The 11,524-nt window shown below is 46.2% G+C and overlaps 1 protein-coding gene across 4 annotated transcripts in view; it reads right to left on the minus strand.

The window, feature by feature from the left end:
- Window positions 1-5,390, minus strand: part of DVL1 (dishevelled segment polarity protein 1) — a 110,205-nt gene extending 104,815 nt beyond the window's left edge. The window contains exon 1 of one of the 4 annotated variants that reach the window (XM_061600548.1): window positions 4,292-5,389. In XM_061600548.1, the coding sequence (XP_061456532.1) occupies window positions 4,292-4,461 (170 nt within the window). In that variant the 5' untranslated portion in view covers window positions 4,462-5,389. Of the gene's footprint in view, window positions 1-4,291 lie in introns of all 4 variants that reach the window. The other 3 variants (XM_061600550.1, XM_061600549.1, XM_061600551.1) reach the window with 3 other exon arrangements.
- Between the last annotated feature and the right edge of the window lie 6,134 nt (window positions 5,391-11,524).

The following is an 11,524-nucleotide window of genomic DNA, read 5'->3' on the forward strand; positions in this document are numbered from 1 at the left end:
TTTTTAGATTGTGAAATTTGATTTTAGACTGATGTTTTTGTATTATATTGTATTTTATTGTATCTATGTTCACCGCCCAGAGAGCTATTGCTAGTCGGGCGGTATATAAGTTTTAAAAATAAATAATAAATAATTAAGGGAAGGGCCGTAGCTCAGTGACAGAGCATCTGCTTTGCGTGCAGAATGCCCCAGGTTCAATCCCCAGCATCTCCAGGTAAGGCTGGGACAGATCTGAGAGCTGCTGCCAGTCAGTGTCGACAGTACTGAGCTGGATGGGCCAATGGTCTGGCTCAGGATAAGGCCGCTTCCTGTTTCCAACAGGGTGGCACGCAGGGTGTCTCTGGGATGCTCACAGGTAGGATGAAAGCAATGGCCTTTCCCTTGCTGATCTGGCGGTGTGGGGTACACTGCCCCTGACCATGGGGTTTTTACTACCTCTCACAGCTACTAATTTTGGTTCCCATTTATCTGGTCTACAGGCCATCAGCATTCAATACAGTTTCATCAAGACAGCTTCAGCAAAGAAAACAACACAGTTACAAATGCACACCCAGCTGTTAAAATGCCTTTTAAAATAACAGCACCCACGAACAATCAGAAACAGTTGAAAAAACACAGAGAGAGACAATTCTGACTCATCTTCTCTTCAGTAACCGTGGCCTGGTTTTCATGGCTACAGAGAGGCACTTGGCACTATTTTTTGTAATCGTAGGGTCGAGTCTGCCAGCAAGATTGAACCATAGGATTGTATCCAACTAAGCTCTACTCAGAGTAGGCCCCCTGAAATCAATGATCTGAAGTCAGTGGTTCCCAAACATTCCCCCCCCCCCGGATTGCTTGCAAATGTCTGGACCGCTGAACAATTTTTCTGACTGCTGAAGCAATTGAAATGCCCTGTCCTCAACGCTGTGGGGGTTTTCATTATGTTTTGACTGCTTCTTTCGTTTCACATACATGTACTGCAACTTGAATTCCATCGGGTTGTATATTCTGCGGAATCCAAATGGTTATACAACAAAACACAGTATCTAAGAAAGTAAAGAAACAAAGGGGAAAATGCAATTTAAAAAATCACACAGCTTCTAGCACAACGCACCGCAATTGCTACAGCAGGCAGGGGGGAAAATGATTCACTAGAAAAGACCATAATGCTGGGGAAAACAGAAGGGAGTAGAAAAAGAGGAAGGCCAAACAAGAGATGGATTGATTCCATAAAGGAAGCCACAGACCTGAACTTACAAGATCTGAACAGGGTGGTTCACGACAGATGCTCTTGGAGGTCGCTGATTCATAGGGTCACCATAAGTTGAAATCAACTTGAAGGCACATAACAACAACAAAGTCCTACTCAGAGTAGACCCATTGAAATGAATGAACCTGTTGGTTGTTTCCATTAATTTTAATATGTCAAATCACAGGGTTGTATTCAAGCAAGTCCTACTCACTGTAGACCCACCAAAATGAATGAACCTAAGCTGGTTATTTGCATTAACTTTAAGGGGTTTACTCTGAGTAGGACTAGCATGACATACCACCCATTAAGTACTCCACCAAGAACCGTGGGAATTTTCAAGCAATCCTTTGGGAAAAAAAGATTGAGCTCATCTGTAAATACCTTCCATTTTTATCAATGGGGTCTAGCGCAATCAGATACCTGCTCTCCATTTTATTTTTATTCCTCACGTACAATATTTATAAACCAAACTTCCGTGTAAAGTATCGCAAGGCCGTATATAGCCTAAAGACAAAGAAACACAGTATCACGATAAATATAGCAACGGCATCGATAAGAGCTGGCTGGCAAAGACTCTCAGATTTAATTTTTATATATTTGAAATAGAGATTCTTGCCCACCCACCCAAGCACCCCAAAATCAGGCCTGCTTCATGGTGACCCTCAACCACTCAAAGGAGAACCTGCCAGCCTTATGGTTGCAGAAAGTAGCAGAAGCCGATGGGGGCAGAGGCGGGTGGTGGCTCTGTGTCAGTGGGGCAGTCAAGTACCTTGGACAGCTCCTGCAAAGTCCAGACTAAAACCCGGAGCGGATTCCACTGCCCCACTGAAAACAGGTTCAGCACTTCGGACCGTTCCTTGGAAGTTCAGATGAATACCCGGAGCAGATTCCACTGCCCCACTGACATGGAACCACCAGCCACCACTAGAGGGATGTGTGTGAAGCAAGACACACACACACACACACACAGAGACCCAATACCTCCTGAAGGAAGTCTCTAAACCCCTCAAATCCCCCTCCTCGAAGAGTGCCACAATGAACCAAATACACACTCCCCAGTTCTCCTTAGCAACCTCGATTTAAGAGAGGTTTCCCCTGAAACAAAGGTATCTGCCTTCTACTGAGTCAAACCACTGATCCGTGTAGGTCAGTATTGTTTACACTGACTGGCAGCATCTCCTTCCCAGCCCTACCTGGAGATGCCGGGGGTTAAACCTGGGGCCTTCTGCGTGCAAAGCAGGTGCTCTACCAGCCCTTCTCTTAAGATGCAGGAAAACAGGGAGCTATTCTGAGTCAAGACCATTCGTCCACCTAGCTCAGCACTGCCTACACTGACTGGCAGCAGCTCTCCAAGGTTTCGGACAGGGGACTCTCCTACCCTACCTGGAGATGCCAAGGTGGAGATTGAACCGGGGACCTCCTGGGTGCAAGGTGGACACTGTACACCTGAGCTACGGCCCTTCCCTGGATGACGCACTAGGGCTATAATATTTAGGCATAGGATGCCACAACCTTGCTGAAGCCAAGCTGATTCGGGTCTGGTCAGCACCTGGATGGGAGAGCACAGAGGAGGACCCCATGGACTCCTTTAACTGTGCGTATCTACGTAACTGTTGTGTACTGTAATGCTTTGATTTGGATGCCTGCATTGAGCAGGGGGTTGGACTTGATGGCCTTATAGGCCCCTTCCAACTCTGCTGTTCTGTGATTCTATGAAATCACTTTGGGGATGCTTCATGGGAATCGATTCATAAATGAAAGAAATAAGAATTTGGAGAGCCAGTGTGCTGCAGCAGTTAGAACGTCGGACTGGACCTAGGAGAACAGGGTTCAAGTCCCCGCTCGGCCATGAACTTCACTGGCTGTGACCTTGGCCCAATCACTGCCTCTCTCTCAGCCTCACCTACCTCACAGGGTTGTTGTGAGGATAAAATCAGGAGGGGGAGAACCGCGTTTGTACACCATGAGCTCCTCAGAGGAAAGGTAGGATATCAATACAATAATAAATAAAAATACATATATACAATTCTCCCATCTATGGGGCACTGTCAAGGCAGAAGAAATGAAAAGGACCCACATCCTCCAGCACCAACAGAAATCCATACACACCTTCTGGGGCTGCCTATCTGGGGAGTGGACCCTCACCTTCCCTGAGCCTCCCTCTGTAACTGGAGAGCCCCCAAGGATGGAGGCTTAACACCTCCTGAACTCCAGAAGTGAAATGCCAAACACCAACCGAGATTTCAGAAAAGCTGAACCTCCTCAGCTTTACAACGCCTTTAAGAGTAGGAGGGGGGTCAAGGAGGCAGCTAGCCAGTCCTACCCAGAGTAGACCCCTAGAAATTAACAGCCAGGGCTAACTTTGCCCCATTCATGTCGGTGGGGCTGCTTTGACTCCGCTGGGGGCAACCCTTGGCTTCCGGAACTTGAATTGCCATCGCCCCAGAAGACAATCCTGGACACACAGATTCTCTCCAGAGCCCCACATTCTAGAAAACCCAGATGCCGCCATGGTCTCCTCTAGGGTTTGCTTGGCAGCGCCTGGCAAAGCAATGACAGCCCGGCATCACAGACAACCTAGTGTCTTGGACACCCCTTTATCCAAATCAAAGGAAGGGGAGGGGGAAATACACCCACAATTTTAAGATCCAGTTTTCTTTCACTCCCAAAAGAGGAAACCCAGCTCTCTCTCTCTTTTTTTTACAGCCATGACATTTAATTGCATGTCATTTGCCAAAACATCCACCCACCCACGGAGGAAAAAACCTTGAAAGATATAGTAACGGCAAAGGGAAGACTCTGGTGTTGATTCAGAGCTAGGATTGCATACATTCTTCCTCTGGGTGTAAAACGGGTGTTGGGGCCGAAAGGTGCAGCAATGGGGTGTGTGTGTGAACAAACCCCAGCAGATTTGAAAGCTGGCCACATTTTAAGAAGCGTACAACTCGCACCTTGCCTAAAGACAAGCTCAGGAACACGGCCAGGGAGACTCGGGGTTTCCAAGCGTTCCCCTTTCCAATAAATAAATAAAAGCAAAACTAGAATATGCCAACTTACCCAAAATCCTGATCCATAGATTTGAAGAAAAATTTGTAGTTATGCACCGGCCGGTTGCTGAGGACATTTTTAAAATCAGCCAAAGTGACTTTTTCGGGAGAGACGGGCAGTTTCACCAGATAAGGGGTCTCCTCTTCATCAATGTGATAGATTATTTTTGTCTCCGCCATGGACGATGCAAGGAGGGGGGCGGTGGATGGGGAGGGGGGGCAGGGAAAGGTTGGGGAGGGAAAGAGAGTGACCGGCCAAGGAGGGAAGAACAGGAAAAAAGGGGGGGAGAGAAAAGGGGGTGGGTGGGGAAAAATCAAGGCCAAGTTCAAGGTGCCAGTCCCTCAGATCCTTGGTTTCACAATGCAAGGGCTGCTTCCAAACAGGAAGGGAAATGTCAATGTCTGCTGAATGTTACCGTAGCAAGCCATACGCAGTAGGGATGTTATGCCCGACACCGCTCCCTAGCGGCGGAGACGGAGAAAGACACCGTGGTAGGGACTCGCCGGAATGCATGCTCCCCGATCTCGGGGGCAGGAGGCGTGGGAGGGGGGGCGTGTGCGTGCTCACAGCATCTAAAGGGGCCCCGCTTTGCTTGCAAGCCCGGGTTTGCCCGCGTCCAAAAAATAAAGAAATAAATCCTTTTCTTGTTTACTTCAGTGCCGTTTTTCTAAAAACAATGTTGCAGTGGTGAAACCGACGCAAAGCCAGAGGAGAGCGAAAGAGCCTTGGGCTTGCAAAGATGGGTGTCGCTGCCGTGGAGATAAAGGGTGGGGTGTGTTGTTGTTGTTAATCCAAGGATCCTTCCTCAACAAATGCACAGGAGAGGTCTCCCCGTCGGCTGCAGGGAAAGCACAAGCACCGCTGCTGTCGCCCTCCCCAGAAATCCCCGCTTCCGCCGTCGCCCCCCCACCCACGCAGCTTAAAGGGACGCAGCTCGCATTTTGCAAGCGAGAAACGAGCGCACCTGCGCCAGGCGCGCGGCCGACATCCAAAGGCGCGCGTCCGGGGAAGATCTAGATGAGGGCGCGCGCTGAGGAGGGGCGCGCTTCCCAAAATTAAGGGTACCACCCAAGAGAAACATCAGACTCTAAACCTCCCTCTCGCTCTCTCCCCCCCCCCGCGCAGCAAGCCAATGTGGCTTTGCTCAGGGCGTCATGTGACTGGCCCACCCCTTCCTGCCTGTCCTCAATTTTTTGGGAGGGGGGGTGGACGTTCCTAAAAGCAGGCGGGTCGTGCGCCTTAAGGTCGCCCCGCGATTGCGTGTGTGGTTGGGATCTTTTTTGAGCAGGTGTCCATCTAGAGCGGGACAGAGGGCCACCTTCTCTTCTAGGCAAGCTTCCAAGGACCACATGCCTGTGGTGGGTGGGGGCAGAAGCACAGGTGGGTGGAGCAATGGATGCTAATTTTACTTTTGTAGAGCAGCCTAGTTTCTACTAGGGGTGGAAACCTCTGTCAATGTCTCCTTTTTCCAGTGTTTCAGTGAGTTCTCTACAGTCCTGCAGAAATCTGTGATTTGTTTTTTCAATCCCCATGAAAATTCTCCAAACATTTTAGTGCAGATTTCTCCACATAAACACATTTTTGTAGGCAATTTGGACATTTTTGCAAGCCTTTTCTCATCATATGGTGCTTTTTCACATTTTATCTCCACTCATGTATTCATTTTTATGCACACTTTCCTCTAATATATGCATTTTGTAACTATTGTGTAGCTGGCAAACTGTAACGCAAAAATCTAGTAAGTGTAAATGTCTAAGGATGGCTGTGTTTCGGCTCTCATACATGATTCACTAGAAAAGACAATAATGGTGGGAAAAACAGGAGGGAGTAGAAAAAGAGGAAGGCCAAACAAGAGATGGATTGATTCCATAAAGGAAGCCATTGACCTGAATGTACAAGATTCTGAACAGGATGGTTCATGACAGATGCTCTTGGAGGTCACTGATTCATAGAGTTGTCATAAGTCGTAATTGACTTGAAGGCACATGACAACAACAACAAAATGAGAAAGAGAGAGAATTGAAATGGACAGACCTTTGTGTTGCACACTCACTCACCCCCTCTCTCCTCCACCCAGGCAAACAAGAGGCACTTTCCAGCCAGGCAAACACACTGTAACGAGGTGGCCTAAGAGCATCAGAACAGCCTGCTGGATTAGGCCAGTGGCCCATCTAGTCCAACATCCTGTTCTCACAGTGGCCAACCAGATGCCTCAATAGGAAGTCCTCAAGCAGGACCTGAGCACAAGAGCTCTCTCTCCTCCTGCGGTTTCCAGCAACTGGTATTCACAAGCATACTACCTCCAACAGGGGAGGTAGATCATAGCCATCAGGGTTAGTAGCCAGTGATAGCCTTATCCACTGATAACGTCTGTCCTCAGTCCAGGTGCTGTTGATGGGCAACTTCAAATCCCTGCTCTCTCTTCTTCGACTGGAATAGAAGCCCCTAATCTGCTGTCCTGGAGGGGACTGATGAGTAGGAGGTCTGTGGAACAGAGCACCTGCTTTGCATGCAGAATGTCTGAGGCTGAATCTTATGAAATGCACTGTGGACATGCTCAGAGAAATAATCTTTCAAGGCTGGGGGATGTGCTGAAAGTAGGCCAAGTGCCAATTTAAACCCAGCCTGCACATTTTGACACAACGATCCTGCATTCTGATAGCTGGTAAGAAAGCAGTTGGCCACAAGGGGGTGGCAAAAGCATTGCAGCAAACCGCACCTCAGTCTGCTAGCTGTAGCAGGTTGGGAATTTTTAAAGGACCCAGGAGGGTCATGAGAGCATGGCTATTTCCAAAAGTCAGTTATGTTTCCAAAGATTAGCTTGTTGCTAGGTTAATCCCAGAGGTCACAAAACTGATAAGGTGGCTGCTGTTACAGGACATTCTTGTACTATGCGGGCAAGCTTTGTGTGCTATGCAGAACTCTTCATCAGACTAGAAACATAGCTCTTTTCTCAAGCAAGCGTGTGCAGTGGGAGGGACCATATGGAAGAGTTCCAAACAGCCAAACTCTCATGCAGGGAGAGGGAGGCCTTGCATTCTGCAAAGTGGAAGATAGGACACATTGGGATTCATAGAGGATAAGGCTAGCAATGGCTACTAGCCATGATGACTATGTTCTCCTTCCACTGTCAGAGGCAGTACTCCTCTGAATGCCAGTTGCTGGGGATCACAAGTGAGGAGAGCACTATTGCAGCCAGGTCCTGCTTGCGGGCTTCCTGTGGTCATCTGGTTGGCTGCTGCAAAAAGATGACACTGGACTAGATAGGCCTCTGGCCTGATCCAGCAGCCAGGCTCTTCTGATGTTCTCCCATCCAATTATTTTCAAACACTTCAAACTTCCAAGAACCCTTTCCTTGTATGCCAAGAAACTCATGCCCAACTCAGACAAAAACTAAGCCTAACTCAGGACTACTCCAGACAACCTGTTTATTGAGGACTCATCCTCATTTGCTTGCACAAATGTCTGGTTTTTACAAAGCATTCTTATTTGTTGGCAGGGAGGTGACACGACAGTGAGCATTTGTTCTGCCTTCATCCTGCCTTCGTCCCAATTGCTTGTGGGGTATTTATACGCCTTCCCTTTAATCTTTGTTTGTCCCACAATTTTCAATGCACTTTCGTAACAGCAAAAACTCTGCTTCTTTTTTAAAGTGGATTTGTTGTCCGAGGACAACAGAACCCTTTCATTCACTTTAACTGCGCAAACCCACTTTTCCTGGCATGTGCTTGACTCCCTCCTGCGAAATACCGATGTCCGGATGTGTCCCTAATAAGGATGGGCAAGAATTTTGATTCAGTTCTCATTTTAAGCCGAATCTATCAAATTCACACTTTCTAAAGTAATGTGAGAACTGAAACACAGCCGTCTTTCAAAATTCACACTTATTTGAATTTTGCAATGCAGTTCGCCAACCATACATTGTTCACAAAAATTCACGTTAAGGGAAAATGTGCATAAAAATGAACATATGAGTGAAAACAACATGCAAAAATGCATGACATGATGAGAAATGGCTTGCAGAAATGTGTACATGAGCCAAAACTGTCTACAAACTTGCAAATTTAGGAGAAATTTGCACTAAAATGCTGGAGAATTTTCTTTTTTTTTTAAATTCGCAACTTGCTGCAGAAATGTGGAGAGCTGAAGACTGGAAAAACCAGAGAAGCAAAATTGACAGATCTTTCCATCCCTAGTAACCCATTTTACTCACATTTTATCATCTTCCCTTCCTCCCTCTCCTCCCCTTGCTTTGTTGAATCAAGCACCACTGGCCAGCAATCCATCCTTTGCTTATGTTATTCTGCAAAACTCTGGGCACTTCAAGACTGCCTCTATTTTGGGGTAGGATTCAATCCCCAGCAAATTCAGGTTGTGCCATTATAGTTGATTGGGAGGTCTTGCGTGACAAACCCACTTCCCCAAGAGATTGGACTTTTTGTGAGAAGGAACATGAAAGGATAATGGGGTGAAAGTGCAAAGATCTGTCAATTTTGGTTCTCTCTCTCATTTTTCCAATCTTAAATTCCGGTTTGCAGCAATTTGCAAATTTCTTTTTTCAAAATCCTCATGAAAATTCTTCAGAATTCTAAGTGTGAATTTCTCCTAGCACACGTTTTGACTAAGGCACACATTGTGGCAAGCAATTTCTCCTAACATAATGAATGTAAGTATGTTCTTTTCACTAATATATTCATTTTAATGCACTTTCCCCTAATATATGCATTTTTTGTAAACATTTGTTGGTCAGAGAACTGCATCACAAAATTCAGATACGTGCAGATTTTGAGCAATGGCTATATTTTGGCTCTCACATTGTTTCAGAAAGTGTACATTTGATAGGTTCGGCTTTAAACACAAACTGAATTGAATTTATTTCCCATCCCTAGTGTGTATCGCTTGCTTTGTTACAGTGTTGTCTAACCTCCCCACAAACAAATCTGAATGAATGCTCAGTAAATAGCTAACACTGTCTAATCTCCCTGCAAACAAATCAGGATGAAGGCTCGATAAGCAGGTCATCTAGAAACCCCCTAGCATGTGATCTGGTGTGATTTTGAAAGCGTATTTTTAATCTCCGGGAAGGACCTTTCCACTTAAAATTTGCAAAAACACTTAATTTCTATGGCTGTTCCCTTCACTATCCCTAACGAAGGCACTGTGAGAAGACACCCCTCCACCCCCTCAGAAGGTTTTCATGCAGATAGAAAGATACAGCAATTAACACATTTTTAATCATCTGCCGGAAATAAGCATGTCCTGCTGACAAGCTACAGTTGCGCTATGGGGGAGGGTGGCAGAAATCTTTACATCAGATAAATGTGACACCTCGAGTTATTTCCGCACCTGCACACAGGCGCCACCTCCCATTCCCCCAGCTGCCTCCAATTAAGTTGTCTCACAAATTAGGACTCTAAGATCGGGCTGGTTTGCGGCAAAGATCAGCTTGCCCCCCTAGACTCTCCTAATAATGCAAATTAATTATCCACAGCAGTTACCAGTGTAACAAAATCCTTTACATTTTTTATTTGCAATTTGCACCCACCCCCCACCCCCAATCCTCACAACATACACGTGTCGCCCGTGCAGGTGATCAAACTACACTGGAGTCTCCTGAGGTTCAAACACTATGCAGGGTCTGCAGCCTGTGAGGGAAGGGGTGGAGTTTGCCCTGTCAAGGGGTGGAGATTAGGGATAGGCAAACTCATCCATTTCAGCTCTTCTCAGTTTTTTGTTTGTCCCAGTCTTAAATCCAGTTCTCTATATTTCCACATCGCTCCCCACAAAAATAAATCAGCTTTTTAGTGTGAAGTTTGCCTACTATAGACATGTTTTGCAAAAGCAATTCCCCCTAATATAATGCATTTTTATGTGTTATTGTCACTAATATGTGCATTTATACCCTAATATATGCATTTTCTTTTTACACATCACGTGGCTGGAGAACTGAATAATCATGGGGCCATTTGGTGACAAGGGCCTAAGTCAACTCTTGCTGCTCTCAAGTGTACGTGGTTCATTTCTTCCAAAACTCACCTTCTTTGCCTTTTTTCCTGTTCTGCTGACCAAACTGTGCCTAAAACCATAAGGAGGCCTTTGTTTCATGGTAGAGCACAAGCGGAAGATCCCAAGTTCCATCCCTGGCATCTCCAGTTCAAACGATCGCCTTTAGCAGGTGATGAGGAAAGACAGTTTGACTGCCAGTCAAGAGTAGACAATGTGGGGATGAATGTGAAATTAACACACATAAAGTTGATTCCTAACAATGCTGTGCCTGGCTCCTAGAATTCTGAGTAACCCAAATGTTTTCTCCCATCAGTGGCAAGGGTTAGTGCTGCAAGTAACAAGATATTGAGGTCGTAGTGGATAGTTCAGTGATGATGTTGACCCAGTGTGCAGTAGCTAGGAAAAACTGAAATTCCATGCAAGGGATAATTAGGAAAGGAATTGAAAATACTTGAATAATACTTGAATGGTTTCAACTGGAAATAAAATTGCTGATATAATGCCGTTATACAAATCTATGGTGCACCACCGTCTGGAATACTGTGTATAGTTCTGGTTGCCTCACCTCAAAAAGCACAGAGTTGGAAAAAGTTGAGAAAAGGGCAGCCAAAATTATTGAGGGGTTGGAGCGACTCCCCTGTGAGGACAGATTGTAGCATTTGGGGCTTTTTAGTTTAGAGAAAAGGTGAGTAAGCGGTGACATGACAGAAGTGTATAAAATTATGCATGGCGTGGAGAAGTGCATAAAGAGAAGTTTTTCTCCCTCTCACATTAACATCTAGAACTCTGGGACATCCAGTGAAGCTGAATGCTGGAAACTTCAGGGCACATAAAAGAAAGGGCTTCTTTACACAGTGCATAGTTATGGAATTTGCTTCCTCAAGAGGCAGTGATGGCCACCAACGTGGAGGGCTTAGAAAGAGGATTGGATAAATTCATGGAGGGTAAGGCTATCAATGGCTACTAGCCATCATGGCTATGCTCTCCCTCCACAGTCAGAGGCAGGAGGCTTCTGAATTCCAGTTCCTGGACACCACAGGGAAAGGTGTTCTTTCACTCTGGTCCTACCTGCAGGCTTCCCATAGGCGTCTGGGTGGCCACTGTGAGAACAAGATGGGCCACTGGCCTGATCCCGCTGTCTCTTGTATTCTTATCCCATTCCCTTTTTGATTGAAGGGGGCTCAGTCTAGTGGCTATCAGGGCCAAGCCGGTAGCATTGGCTGCATTAGATACCAC

The sequence above is a fragment of the Rhineura floridana genome, chromosome 18, assembly GCF_030035675.1.
Source record: "Rhineura floridana isolate rRhiFlo1 chromosome 18, rRhiFlo1.hap2, whole genome shotgun sequence".
Taxonomy (NCBI): domain Eukaryota; kingdom Metazoa; phylum Chordata; class Lepidosauria; order Squamata; family Rhineuridae; genus Rhineura; species Rhineura floridana.